Source organism: Diplotaxodon limnothrissa, linkage group LG19 (assembly GCF_057381915.1).
Source record: "Diplotaxodon limnothrissa isolate DT_005_m linkage group LG19, D_limnothrissa_male_GT1.1, whole genome shotgun sequence".
In the NCBI taxonomy this organism is placed as follows: domain Eukaryota; kingdom Metazoa; phylum Chordata; class Actinopteri; order Cichliformes; family Cichlidae; genus Diplotaxodon; species Diplotaxodon limnothrissa.
Window position 1 is genome coordinate 18722718 of NC_140614.1, and position 15406 is coordinate 18738123.

Sequence of the window (15406 nt, forward strand, 5' to 3'; positions counted from 1 at the left end):
GACGCGTGATAAGCTGCTAACTCGAGGGGAAGAAATCATTTTCAAAATGCCTCCTTTTTTATGGCTGCTTAGAAATAATCACATTTATATTTGAATGAAGACATCTGGGCCATTAAATTAGTTTCCAACCATCAAAAAAAGGTTTCTGGTAAATGGCAAATTAAGTGCAGCATCACTCACAGGGGAAAGAATATTTCGCCTGTGGTCTCCTCTTACAGGGAGGCATCGATACAGTCCAATTGTTCTGTTATTGAGTGATTTCATTTTTCTTGCACCAGCCTACCAACTTCAGTTTAATAAACACTAAGCCTTTGACATTTTAAGGCATGGACAAACTTATGCATGGGTCGTTTTTTCTTTTAGATTTTGGGTCTCATCTTTCCACTAGTTTGATAGATTAGGTTTTGTGGAATTAAACAAGTCCAAAATTCACATTTAGGAATTTATTTAAGTGCATGTTGTCCAACGGAAATTGGTGCTTAATGAGATCTAGAACGACGTCTAGCAAAAGCCACAAACCTCACCATGCTCTAGCAACCACAACTACTAGACCATCATCTCATACTTCCTCTATTTCCAGCACTTTGATCCCAGAAACCTTGGGTTATTTACATATATTTGTATCTTATAATCAGCTAGTGTGTCTCTAGTAGCTTTCATCCAAAAAATATACTTCCTTGTTCTGTAGCTACACAACATATTGGTCAATGAGTTTACCACTACTGGTCATTATTGATCATCTATAAAATTTAAGACAGCAGATCAGTTTGATCTCTTTCAGGAACAAGAGACAAACAAGAGATAGAGTCTACACCAACTTCTTACCCATTTAATAAACTCCATCCACTGAACTCTGTGATCTGTAGGCAAGAGACCAAAGATTTTAAGCAGCAGAAGATTTCTGCATTGCATTTTCTTGTAGAAAATCAGTTTGCATGAAGAGCAAAGCAGGGATGGTATTTTCTGAAATGCACTGGATAGTGATCAACTATTGTCTAATGATGAGTTAAGTGATTACTGGCATTTTCAAATTATCTGTCTTGGTAAACAATGACTGGTGCAAAAGCCAGAAATGTTGGCATGGATACCTGCTGGCTGCAACAGAGACCCCGACAAATTGTCTGGTGCCCCAAGAGCCTGAAGTGAGCAGACGAGCTGATGTATTTCCAGACTGTGAAATCAGATTACGGCTGCGTTTAGGCTGAGTTCATTATTAAAACGACAACAGTTTGTTTTGTTGCTCTCAAATTCTGTGGCCTGTAGTATTAAATCCATGTTTGTTGTTCCAGGAACTGAAACTACAGCCAAATCAACCAGGATCAAAAAGATCCTTCCAGATTATTCTGTCCTCTTGAAGTAGCAATGTCAGGAAGAAAGAATGTGCAAGTCTTAAAATAACGTTCACACACACAAACAAACACTTGATTGAAACATGTCACCAGCAAAACAGCCTGTGAGTGAAAGTGGGTGGCCTACTGATGATGTGCTCTGCCTGGCACCCTGCATGTCTACAATGTGTTTGGGTCCCGTGGCCCTGCAGAGCAGCATGAGTAGCAACAAGGGCACCTCTTCACAACCAGGCCCAGCTGCCTCTCCAAAGTGAAGGAGGGAGGGAGCAAGGCAGTTTCAGGCAGGCATCCAAAGCTGGGCATGAGTCAAAGCCGAATACGCACAGACACCACCGTGTCTCACAAGATGAGGCCGTAAAAACTCTATACATTCACGACGGGACAAGGAAATGACACACAGCGCAGGTGAGGCTCTGCTTTATGTATCCCAGACAGCAAAGCACAAAGTCATCATTTCGCTTTAACTGCCCGTTCATCACAAAGCCCATGCTTGGCTGGACATTTCCCTGAACACCCATATTCTGTGCAACACACCTGCTGCCCGCATCGCTGTTCCACTACTTTAAAACATCTGCGTGCTAATGAGCAATAACTCACTCTGTGAACAGCATGGGAGCAGGTGGACTCTGAATAGTGTTGGCAAAGTCACCTTTGATGAGGTAAAATAAGTGAATACAACACTACGAGGAAATGAATAGAGAAAAAGAGACATATAAAAAAAAAGCCTTAAACTATAAATTAGGTAAAATAAAAACAGGAGAACGTGGAACTGCACTGGGGTATCAGGTGGGGTGTCACTTGAATATATGTATTTAAAAAAATCTACATTTATTTTATGTAACATACTATGTGGCAAAGTCACAACAGTTGCCTAGCATAGGAGAAAGGGAGCAAGCAGGGAATCATTTAGGCTACCGCTATCATGGAAAAGTGGACTGAGCAAATTAAAGTGTCAAGTCATAACATTTACCTGGTCTTCTTTTTTCTACTTTGTTGTTCTAATTCTTTCAGGCTGCTTTATGTGTGTAAAAAACAGTTTACGGTAACACCAAGCTAATGACATTCATTAGCTAGTTGTAGCTCGTTTCTAAAAACATCGTAACAGTACAAAAAACCCTCCCTGATGATTAGGCCCAGCTGGGGGTCAGTTTAGACCTGGAATAACTCAGCACCAACAGTGTGGTAATGATGGCAGAGAGATGACAACCTAACTTGGCCTCTCAAGGATTGAGTTGCTCTGCAAGTGCCAAATACTTTGGGGTTTGGCCTTTAGAGAAACTATGGTTGTAAAATTGCAGAAGATTAACTGTACTTCCCAAATAAACACTGGGTAAACGTTATCAAGTGTTTGTGAGACTAGATAGCCATCTCACCAAAGTGATGCTTATGTTGAAGTAAATTTAAGTTTACAAGTAGTCGTCCTGCTTTCCTGCTACAATTACAACATTTTTTTCATCATGTACTGCAAATGCAGTATGAACTGTGCAAACCCCTCCTGAAAACCTACTCCTTTCATAATGCACTGCATCATCTAACCCTTTAAAATTTCTTCAATAAATTAGCCCAAGGCACTAAAATGGCATTTTCACAAATGTGCAAATCCTGTTACCTCAGACTTGGATAAGTATTCCTACTACCCTGAATATGTCAAAGGAGGAAAACTGTGACGATATATTCAGATATGTTGTTTGCCGCAACAGCAGGTAATGGCATAAAGTACATATAGCTCAGCAAGAAGTTTTTCCACTAATTAGGATTTTCTTTCCTGGTTATCAGTGTCTGAAACTGTGTTCAAAGTTCAGTTTCACTGAGCACACAGAGAGCATCGGTAGTCCCCATGTGGGATGAGTGTGAGATCATCAGAGCAGGTTTAGGCTGTAAATCAGCTTTAATGAGCACACTCAAAGCCCATCCCTGTCAGCTACATACAGCTTAGGATGTCTACCACATGAACAGGGCTGATCTTATTTAATTAGCTTTGAAAAAAAGTGTAACTCTGACCTTAAATATATTATAAATCCTTACTTATCCAGAACCTTCGAGCGCACCTTTGCATTCATATTACTTTCTTTTTTGTGTGGTCAGTAAGTAAGAGTTAGAAGTCACAGAGTGTTTACTATATATCTGTATTTGTTCATTCAGCAGCACAACAAATATATTTGTCCTGTTTAGTTGCCAACAAATTATTTCAATCATCATATCACACGTTCAAACCTCAGTGATTTTTATTACCAGAATTTTGCCAGTACCTGCAAATTCCACTAATTACTTAAATATAGCATGTTGTTGTCCATTTTATAAATATATTCTTAATGTTACTGTTTTTTTGTTTTTACATTATGTTAAAAACACCATATTCAGCTACAGTGACTCTTTGAGACTTGCATTTAGTTTGTTTGTTTGCACATAAATACTGATTAGGCTATATGTTAATGACGATAAACAAGAAAAAAAATGTTTAGAACCCATCTGACTTAAGCAGAAGATTTCTTTTAAATACAAAATTAAAACTGCAAATGATAAAACAGTTAGTTGTAATGTTTTACCTGTTCAGCTGCTATCTGTCAACTTACATTAACTAATAAGGAAATACCATAGATTAAATCATTCTTTGTAAACCCCGTTTATCTTGATTTGGTGCCAGCTTACCAGCATAGCTCCACTGTTCCATCTGTGCCTCATAATTAGGATTATATCAGACAGAAAATAGACATTAGACTTATCTAAGCAGCTCAAAGTCAGAGGTCTAGATCTGTTAAAGTTAAATTGGACTGACTTGTTTTATTGAGGCATGATATCATCAGTAGTGGGATTTCACTGCTATTGGAACTGACAATAATTTCTGGTATCCTTATAATATTCCAATAAAGATTCACATTCAAGGCCAGAAAGTCTAAAACAGAAAGTTTCAAACGATTTCCTGTCTTCTGTCTAGACCTCTGAGTCTGCTTCTCACCAGCTTTGTTCTGTTTTGGATCCCCACATGTCGGCACATGGAGCAAACACAACCACACACACTTGGCCTACAAATACACCCACACAACCCAGACGCGACCCAGACGTGAGAGCTGCCCTGAGTTTTTGTCACTCTGCACATGAGGCCTGTCATTTTATAGCCGTCCTTGAGAACACTCAACACCCCCCATTTTGGGGCAGACCACTGCTTCATAAGAATGGCACGGGCTGATGGACAGCTCCAAAGGAGGTGCCGACTGGGAGACGTAGGCGGTTTGTGTTGGGGGGATGCCCAGTGTCCTTGAATATTTCTTTGTGGTGACGAGTGAGGCCAAAAGCCGCTAATGACCATAGCGTAAATGTGGACGACTGAAAATTTCTTTAATTAATCACTTTTCAGTTTGAAGTAAAGAATAGGCTCATTTAGCATGACAAGAGACAGACTGCGCTGCAGCACGAGATCCATTATTAAATCAGATTACGGTGTGTGGTATAACCTCAACAAGTTAAATTGTAGGAATGGAGCAAAGAGCTCAGCGCTGTGTGCAGCCCAAGGGAAGGTCACATGGAAGAGTTAAGTTTCACTCACCTCATTGGCTGAGTCCGAAGTGCCGTCTTCAGATCTTCCACCACCTTGTTCCTCATTTCCATTTCCTCCTCGTCAAAGGCAAACAAAGTCTGCATCTGCAGATAAGAAGAGAAATGGAGATTTCACTGGACAAATAACAGATTCATAGAGTTCAATTCCAACTCTACATCAAGTGAGAATGTTACCTGCTGGTAGTAATTTGGTACTTTCCATTTTTAATTAGAGCAGGGCTCCTACAGCCCGAGGAAAGTTGGGTTTAAGACTTTTTTAATGCCGCTCAGAATAAAATTTAAAATCAATTTCACACAAACCAAAAACTGAAGACAAACAACATCAACTGATTGGGGTTGTTTGGTTTTTGTGGTTCAGTCGAATCTCTCGTCCAACAAGCTAATTTATGTAGGCTGTTGATACAGACCAAATGCACGCAACCACATGGCAATTTTGGGAACACTGCACGAGATTTCACTCTCAATTACCATTGTGCATATGTTTTCTGCAAGAAATACACCATGACTTGTATGTTACCTGACATGAGACATTACAACAGAGAAATATGGACTTAAACAACTCAAATTCTTAAGGATGTGGTTCTCCCAACCTTGAATGCAAAGAGCCAATCAACAAAACAAATGGCTGATCTTATGTCCTTGAGCTGAAGGCAGCTGCATTTCTTTCTGAGGTTTTTAAGACATTTTACTTCTCATGCAAAAGGCTTCTTTGGTTCTAAAAGATGATGTGGATGATGAAGTTGGTCTAAGGTGACAACCCCACGAGAGGTTAAATATGTAGGGCTTCTTCAAGAACCTAAAAATGAAGTCCAGTTGCCTTGAACTCAAGCACCTATTCTGAGGTTCCTGCCCAAAATGAATTAAGTATTTCTCTGCAATTACAAACTCTGTATAAACAATCCTGGTATCAAAATAAAGCTAACACTTGTGAGACTTCATCAGCGTTGTAAATATTACAGCAGATGCTAGTTTGTCAAAGCAGCTGAGGATGGAAAATAGAAAAATACAATTTTTTTTCCTTGCCTAATTTCTGTTCTTTTTCCTGTATTTTATAGCATATAAAACCTTTGGACATATCCTGCGGTACACAATAAACTCCACAACATCATGAATCAACATATTGACATTATCTGTACAAAGACTGATGCTGCTGAAGTGAAACACAGCAAAGTTACAGAGATTTTAATGAAGGCGTAGCCAGGCATTTTGCAATTTGTTACATTTTGCCACAGTCTGTGAGAGTTTAATTTTCTTAAGTATTGAAGAGCAGAAATGACTCTAAATCTTTCTTTACAAGCCTACAAAATGCTTGTTTTTGAATATTTTTGGAAGAATTACCCCCCCGAGGCACCGAGGCCAAACAGTGCATGTTTCAGCCAGTCACAGTGCTGCCCATTCATTTCCCTCAAAAGATACTTGTTTGCGATTGCTTTCAAACTTTAAACCTTAAAATTTTGGTACAGCTCGCTCATTCATTTCTAAATAAGTCTTGTCTTGTGATGATCAAGCCACTACAAAAAAAACAAAACAAATAAAACCATCAACCTAAAAGTTAGCTTGATGGTTCAATACCCAGCCCCTGCAGTCTGCAAGTGGTGCTTGCACAAGTGCTTAACCTCAAATCGTCCCAGATGTGTGAGTGTGTGTGAAAGCGTTTAAAAGCGCAGTATAACAAGGTTTGTGGACCTTGGAAAGAGACACTGTTGTTTGGTTCTACTAAGGCAGCTTTTTGTTGCTTTGAGGAGTCATAGACAAATGCCATTGGGCAACTTAGACCAAGGCAAAAATAAAAGACCGGAGGAAGAATAGGTAAATTTGATTTGGGGGTGCACTGTCCCTTTAAAAAGTAACACACAACCCCCCACCCGCCGTTTGTAGAATTATTTTATAGACTGCCAACTAGCTACCATGACATATCTAACTGAATCCTGACCCAATGTTTGATTTTCCAACAAGAGCTCAGATCTGTCCAGTGTGCGAGAGTGTTTAATATAGAAACGGTACACTCAAAACATCCATCGTGTCGACTTAGCCTCAAGTACAGATGGTTCAGGAGCCCTGTGCCAAACGCTCTGGCTCCTGTTGCTCTAAATGAGCGTGTTCATAGTCAATGGGAAGTTGGACACAACAAGTGTTGGGCTGAGTGAATGATTGGGTCGTGCTGTGAGCCAGTTCACCGTGTCAGTGAGTCTAGCCAAATGGCTCCTTCCTACATCTGCTATTAGTAAGCTCACCCGTACCTGTGGCCAACATGCACATAAGGATATCATTAGAGCCAGTTGGTAAACCAGCAGACGGTACTTCCCTAAATCCTTATGATGGGAAATGCCCTCCCCCCAGCCAGAACTATGCCTTTAAGCTAGTCATAAGAGCGTCGTTAACAAAGATGAATGCTACTAATCGAAGTCTTAATGTGGGCCATGTGGATCATTGACGCATCAACCAAGAAAAAGAAAAGAAAAGGAAAAAAAAAGAAGGGATGAGTTTAATCTAAACCAAGACAAACTAAATTTTGTTAACTAAAACAAAATAATTTAGTGAAATCCAGCTGCCATCGTATCTTCCACCATCAGAAGATATTTGGAAGGCTTACGTCAAGTTGCATTAAAAGTAAACGTATATGTTTATGTTTCATATCTCGTCAGACTAAAAAAAAATTTCTCGTAATTTATCATAGCCTGCATTTAAGCAGTGAAGTGACTGTTTTTCTTTTAATACCTAACATCAGATGTCAGGGACACTGCACGCTCATATGGTAGCAACTTGTCAGTCACCTAATCCCAAACTTTATCATTGTATTTGATGTAAACAGAACCATAATTTATAAAATAAACATATTCAGACTTGGAACTAGCAACTGAGACCATAAACTCATCGTGTAAGCATTTGCCGTAGTCACCGGCAATGCGAGCAGCAGGGTCATTTTCTCATACGCTTCTTTGAAAGCGGACTAGAATAGCCCCCCCCTGCTGGTAACTAGAAAGCATGCAAGTTTAAAATACTTCTGCTTTGGCTCCGCTTTTCAGAGCTAGACTGTTTTGTAAAAAAGATCTCTAAAACTGAGCAACTCACATTAATACAGTATTTGGAAAATAGCACTACAGGTCAGAGGACACTAATTAAAAAATAACTTAATGAAATCATATCCAGAAATAAATGTAATAAAAGAGATTTAGCTAACAGATCATTCTGAATGGCTCCAAAGATATACTGCTTCCAATCGAAACATTATGAAAACACGATGCAGTTTATTTGCAATACAATTAATCCTGTACATTGTAAAATGTGTCACCTAATCAACCTGCTAAAAAGCACAGAACCTCAGTTCATATCAAAGTTCATCTCATCCCATCAATCAGTCTTGTGATTACTTCCAGAAGTTTGAGACCTTCATGCATTTTCCTTTTTCTTTATTTCTGCAGAAAAAACGATCCAGCTGGGAGATCTGAAGCTCTGCATACAACTCGGGCACAGCGGGGCTACAGAAACTCCTGTCAGAGTCACAAGGGCGTTTGAGTTATCACGCGGTGGCCCACGAACAACCTCAGGGCTCTGACACAATTTTATGAATGAACATCAAGATGCCGGTTGTACAGTAATCTCTCCGGGCGGCAAAATGAGATCATCCAATAACTCAGCTACTGTGTAGGGGCCGACCCCGGTGAGATCGCGCCGGAGCCAAAACATGAGGTCACGGGGTAGGAGTGGAGTGCCTCCAAATTTTAAAATGATGTTGAAGATCGTTTGGAGCTCCGTGGTGGACCAAATGCAGTTGGAGAGGAAGGGGAGGAAATCAGTCGGTGAATAATGGAGCTTAAAGTAGGTCTGCTTGTGCAAAAAGGAGACTGCTACAAGTTGTAAAATCTTTTTCATGCATGTCACCCACTGATGTAATATTAGCTGACGCTACTGTGCTTGAAACCAGGTTTCTCCCTGATATTATTCCAGACACATTTTTTGTAAAAGTCTCAAGCAAGGGCGGCTGCATTTTCAATAGATGTCAACTTTTTAAAACTTCTGGTACTGTACAGTAGACTTTTTAAAATCACCGTGTTTTGCAGGAAAAACAGGAAAAGAACATCTGAAACATAACTCTGACAGAGCGTCTGACACCTAATAGCACAGTGGCTCCACTACAGCCCTGGTGGATTTCAAATTCTTGGCAACTCACAAATCAGCACTTTCTCCCTGCTCTACTTAAAATACGGTTTGTGTGAGTGTGTGTGCGTGCTGTCAAGCGTCTGAGCCTTAAAGAGACTGAAAAATCGTTTCTCCAGACCTCTACGCTCAGCTCAGGTAGCAGTGTGCTGTTCAGAAGCAGTTCTCATCTCTGGAGTGGAGGCAGTAAACAAAAACAGCTGCAAAAATTGCAACCGACGACAGCTACGCTCGACAAACTGCAGGGCAATAAACAGATATTAAATGCCGTTACGTTTCAGCTCGGTGTTTATGGTATGCTAAGGTTCAACCGTTTGTTCTACCTCACACTGGAAAGATTTATGAATGCAAACATGTCGGACGGTTTGGCTAGTCTCTACATTTTGTGCTTATGTGTCACCTTTCAAGAGACTCGCTTAAAATGTCATGTTTTAAGATCTCAAAACATTTGGGAGGCAGCTTGTCGTTCACAGAAGGACTCGGGGTGAGAGGCTGCTGGCACGAACCAGTCGGTTTGATATAATACAACATCATATAACAACACTTCTGTCTAAAGCGACATGGGGATCACAGCAGAAGCGAACTCTGCGATGGTATCACACCGTTTTTATTGGCAGACACACGGTCTAGAACTAACGAATATTGTCATCCTGGCTTTGCTCCATGTGTCTGACAGTATTTCCCACTGACTGAACTGCTGAGCGCCGAAATGGCCTGTTTGTCATCGCAGTGTGTGTGAATGCTGGGGTCACAGCGAAGGAATGTGCTCGTGTGAATATAACAAGCAGTCAGCAGGGAGATGATAAAACGCCAGCCAAGATATCTAAGAGAGAACGGCTGAGCGAACAGTGACCTCTGTGGGGTCTGCATTAACTAGAGTTCAGTACCATCAATGCTCCTAAAGCTGTTGTAAAGGGGACTTATTATGTTCCCTTAATAGGCCCTTGATATTTTTCATGCGTGGTCGGAAGCAAGCAGATTTGGCCCCTCACAAACACAATGCTTGAATGGTAGTTATTAGGGTAATATGCATTCCTGAGATGACCATCATACAACCATTTCTATGGCATTTTATGACAGATGTTTAAAGAGATCGCGGATACAAGCGGCAGAAATGAGCTTCCTCCGAAGGGTGGCTGGCCTCTCCCTTAGAGATAGGGTGAGAGGTTCGGCCATCCGGGAGGGGCTCAGAGCAGAGCAGCTGCTGCTCCACATCGAAAGGAGCCAGCTGAGGTGGTTCGGGCATCTGACAAGGATGCCCCCTGGGCGCCTCCTGGGTGAGGTGTTCCAGGCATGTCCCACCGGGAGGAGGCCCCGGGGCAGACCCAGGACACGCTGGAGAGATTATATCTCTCGGCTGGCCTGGGAACGCCTTGGTATTCCCCCGGATAAGCTGGAGGAGGTGGCTGGGGAGAGGGAGGTCTGGGCCTCTTTGCTTAGGCTGCTGCCCCCGCGACCCGGCCCCGGACAAAGCGGATGAAGATGGATGGATGGATGTTTAAAGAGAGTACCTGGTACATATATGATGCAAACTAAGCAAAAGCAGAATATGTCTTCTCTTATCTTTTTTAAAAATAGTGGAGAATCAGTTTAACTTACAGCCGCCATGGAGTTAATGCGGTCGATGTAGTAGTCGGGCCAGCTGGTGGCCAGCTTGTTGGGGTCCTCTTGCTCCTGCACATGGACACAAAGAAAGTGCTTTAATACCAAGTCAAAAAACATTCGCTTTCCCACAAAGCTAAAATGCTGATCACAGTTAGAAATTCCATTTCTTTTTATGAAGCAAAAATTAAGCATGTTGGTTCTTGCTCCTTTTATCAAGATTTCAGATGTCAGTCAGCTGGCCTGAGCACCGGCAGCAGACCCTGGGTTATCAAAGCATTGACGGTATGCTAATGGTAGTTGCTTGGTAATATATTTTATGCATTTTATTCCTCCACTTTGCATCATATTGCGATGTAAAAGCACTTTTCCATTTATTGTTTATTTATTATTTACTTTACAATATAAAGCATCTTGAGGCAAATGTTGTGATTTAGGCCGTATAAATAAATCTGAATTGAATTGAAATCTTCTTTCCAGTTACCATAGGAGACAGACCCTTTGTTACTTTGACAATTGCAGCTGGTGTTTAGAAATGCAGCAGCCAACTCACTAATGGTAATGACTGGTTATGACAATTACCAACACAAACCATCATTTTCTGAACAGACGTTACAATCACTAATCAAATGCATTTCATTTAAGCATGTTGGCTCTGCTAAATTAGCACAAAACGTCTGAAAACGCCTCATATTCAGCAACAAGTCTAAACAGCTATGAGTAAAGCTTGATACTGGTAGTTAGGGTGCAGAAGTAAACTTAACCAGAGTCAGCTGGTTTTAAAGTTCAGTTTATTTATTAGATCCACATTTGGATTATTAAGCCAAGCATTGTGAAGAAACACATCTATTATATCAATATTATTTTCCATCAGTCAGGAAAGGAAGTTATTATCAGTAGGACAGATACTTTGTGTAGTGAGATATTATTTCCACTGATTAATGCTGCCAACTAAGCAGCTAAAGCTGACATTAAACACAACAGACATGGCATTAATTAAGAGAGAAACTGCTGGGGTGGAGGTGGGTTGTAAAGTGGCTTGCATATCCCCAGCAACTGTGGGCAAGCTAAAGCCTCTTGGGTAGGGTATGCGATATGAGATTATGAGTTTTTGAAAATATTAAAAAAAATAATACTAATAATCTGAGTGAATATTTTTGCTTCTGTCAATCATGTGTCTTTTCCACAGAAGACATCATCACACTGGGGACCAGACTTTTCTATTTTGGACCATATGTTTCCTGTTTGTGCCCGCCCCTCCCTTTTGTTTTCTACCTCGGCCACAAACGTCAACATCCACATGAAGACTAAATAGATCAGGCATGCCAGTCTATAATAATTAGGTCACAACATTTCAGATTCTTCATTCAAAAGAAGAACTGCCCAGAGGAATGAAGTGTGCAGCACAATTGTTTTCAAATAGCTCTGCCTGAGATCAATTTGTCCTGGCCAATTCGAGGATGCATGATGCCACAAACAAACAAAACAAGGGGGAGTACAGAGACCACGTTCCTCATTCACATCTGGTCTTATTTAGCTTAAGCCTAGTGTACTGGTGGAGCATTATTGTTGTTTTTGTTACTGTGTGTATGCCAACAATAGTTGGAAAGTTAAAGTGTGCCGAATTAACTCAAATTTGAACAGCTTTGCATGATAACGTTTTTGCCAAAGCTTAAAGTATATTTTAAATATCTACATAAATATTAGAATTAGGCACCAGGACACTCTAGGCCGTAGGTCGATGATCGATTTTGTAATCGTATCAGCAGACCTGTGACCATATGTTCTGGACACTCGGGTAAAGAGAGGGGCTGAGCTGTCAACTGATCACCACCTGGTGGTGAGTTGGATCAGGTGGCGGGGGAGGACGCTGGACAGACCTGGTGCACCTAAACGCGTAGTGAGGGTGTGCTGGGAACGTCTAGCAGAGGCCCCAGTCCGCGAGATCTTCAACGCACACCTCCGGCAGAGCTTCAACAGCATTCTGAGGGAGACCGGGGACATTGAGTCCGAATGGACCATGTTCAGCGTCTCCATTGCCGAAGCTGCTGCATTGAGCTGCGGCCGCAAGGTGGTGGGTGCCTGCCGTGGTGGTAATCCCCGAACCAAATGGTGGACACCAGAGGTGAAGGGAGCCACCAGGCTGAAGAAGGAGTCCTATCGGGCTTGGTTAGCCTGTGGGACTCCGGAGGCAGCCGACAGGTATCGACAGGCCAAGCGGAATGCGGCTCGGGCAGTGGCTGAAGCAAAAACTCGGGTGTGGGAGGAGTTCGGAGAGGCCATGGAAAAAGACTTTCGGACTGCCTCGAAGAGATTCTGGCAAACCGTCAGACGTCTCAGGAGGGGAAAGCGGTGCTCTACCTGCACTGTGTATAGTGCTGGCGGAGCGCTGCTGACGTCGACTGAGAAAATTGTCAGGCGGTGGAAGGAATACTTCAAGGACCTCCTTAATCCCACTGACACGTCTTCCGAGGAGGAAGCAGAGTCTGGGGATGAGGGGAATGACCCGCCAATTTCCGGGGGCGACGTCACTGAGGCAGTTAAACAACTCCTTGGTGGCAGAGCCCCTGGTGTTGATGAGGTCCGCCCCGAGTTCCTGAAGGCTCTGGACGTTGTAGGGCTGTCCTGGTTGACACGCCTCTGCAATGTTGCGTGGAGATCAGGGGCAGTACCTGTGGACTGGCAGACCGGGGTGGTGGTCCCCATCTTTAAGAAAGGGGACCGGAGGGTGTGTTCCAACTACAGGGGGATCACACTCCTCAGCCTCCCTGGGAAAGTCTATGCCAGGGTGCTGGAAAGGAGAGTTCGTCCGTTAGTCGAACCTCGGATACAGGAGGAACAATGCGGTTTTCGTCCTGGTCGCGGAACACTGGACCAGCTCTTTATCCTCTCCAGGATACTTGAGGGTGCATGGGAGTTTGCCCAACCAGTCTACATGTGTTTTGTGGACTTGGAGAAGGCATTCGACCGTGTCCCTCGGGGTGTCCTGTGGGAGGTGTTGCGGGAATATGGGGTGTCTGGCCCATTGCTACGGGCCATTCGATCCCTATACAACCGTTGCAAGAGCTTGGTTCGCATTGCCGGCAATAAGTCGGACTCGTTCCCGGTGGGTGATGGGCTTCGCCAGGGCTGCCCTTTGTCTCCGGTTCTGTTCATAATTTTTATGGACAGGATTTCTAGGCGCAGCCAAGTGGCGGAGGGCTTTCGCTTTGGTGGCCTCAGAATCTCATCTCTGATTTTTGCAGATGATGTGGTTCTGTTGGCTTCATCGGGTGAAGGCCTCCAGCTCGCACTGGAACGGTTCGCAGCCGAGTGTGAAGCAGCGGGAATGAGGATCAGCACCTCCAAATCTGAGGCCATGGTTCTCAGCCGGAAAAGGGTGGAGTGCCCACTCCGGGTCGGGGATGAGTTCCTGCCCCAAGTGGAGGAGTTCAAGTATCTCGGGGTCTTGTTCGCGAGTGATGGGAGAAGGGAGCCGGAGATCGACAGACGGATTGGGGCTGCAGCTGCAGTAATGCGGACGTTGCACCGGTCCGTCGTGGTGAAGAGGGAGCTGAGTGTAAAAGCGAAGCTCTCAATTTACCGGTCGATCTACGTCCCTACCCTCACCTATGGCCACGAGCTGTGGGTAGTGACCGAAAGAACGAGATCGCGGATACAAGCGGCAGAAATGAGCTTCCTCCGAAGGGTGGCTGGCCTCTCCCTTAGAGATAGGGTGAGAAGTTCGGCCATCCAGGAGGGGCTCAGAGTAGAGCAGCTGCTGCTCCACATCGAAAGGAGCCAGCTGAGGTGGTTCGGGCATCTGACAAGGATGCCCCCTGGGCGCCTCCTGGGTGAGGTGTTCCAGGCATGTCCCACCGGGAGGAGGCCCCGGGGCAGACCCAGGACACGCTGGAGAGATTATATCTCTCGGCTGGCCTGGGAACGCCTTGGTATTCCCCCGGACAAGCTGGAGGAGGTGGCTGGGGAGAGGGAGGTCTGGGCCTCTTTGCTTAGGCTGCTGCCCCCGCGACCCGACCCCGGACAAAGCGGATGACGATGGATGGATGGATGGATGGATGGATGGATGGATGGATGGATGGATGGATGGATGGATATTAGAATTTTTCTTCTTCTGCAAATTTCAGGGAAAATGTTTTTAATGATTTTTTATGCAGGGTCAAACACTGCATTAGAGAGGTTCACATAGGCAGATTTTCTGCACATGAAGGTATTAAACCTGCATAAATCCAATACAAAAGAATACAACTTTACAAGGCCGTAAATCAGTTTAAGAATAAATTCTATTTAAAAAAAAAAAAAAAAAGTTAATGCTTTGTCTGTTTTCGGTCTAACTTTATTAACTTCAAAGGAATTCTTGCAGTAGAAAGCAGTCAGTTGTCTCTGTGTTCCTTCCTGATGTGAAAAAAAAAAATCTATATTTTATAGTACCCATTCCCTCCATAATTTAAAATGCTGCTTCAATATTTGCATGGTGGCCCCATTTCTGTTGATTAAGCCACAAAAACTCTTTTCTGGGACCAGCACCAGATATAAAATCCTCTTATTATCTACAGAAACTAATTGAAGCTCAAATGTGGGCATAAAAAAGAGCTGCAAAATCAGCATTTCCACTTATTTATGAATCGCATACGCTCTAGCAGCTATACTTATGTCTAAGTTTGGTTAAAGTGGATTTCAGGCCTCATAATAACCATTGTTTCTGATCCCCAGCATTCTTTGCCAACATGGATTTAAAGCTA

General features: G+C 43.0%; 1 protein-coding gene across 1 annotated transcript in view; it reads right to left on the reverse strand.

Moving 5' to 3' along the window:
- Nucleotides 1–15406, reverse strand: part of daam2 (dishevelled associated activator of morphogenesis 2) — an 84539-nt gene that overhangs the window by 33424 nt on the left and 35709 nt on the right. The window contains exons 4-5 of the mRNA XM_085342381.1: nt 10662–10736; nt 4894–4988 (exon numbers count right to left, since the gene is read on the reverse strand). Coding sequence (XP_085198507.1) covers nt 4894–4988; nt 10662–10736 — 170 coding nt within the window. The remainder of the gene's footprint in view (nt 1–4893; nt 4989–10661; nt 10737–15406) is intronic.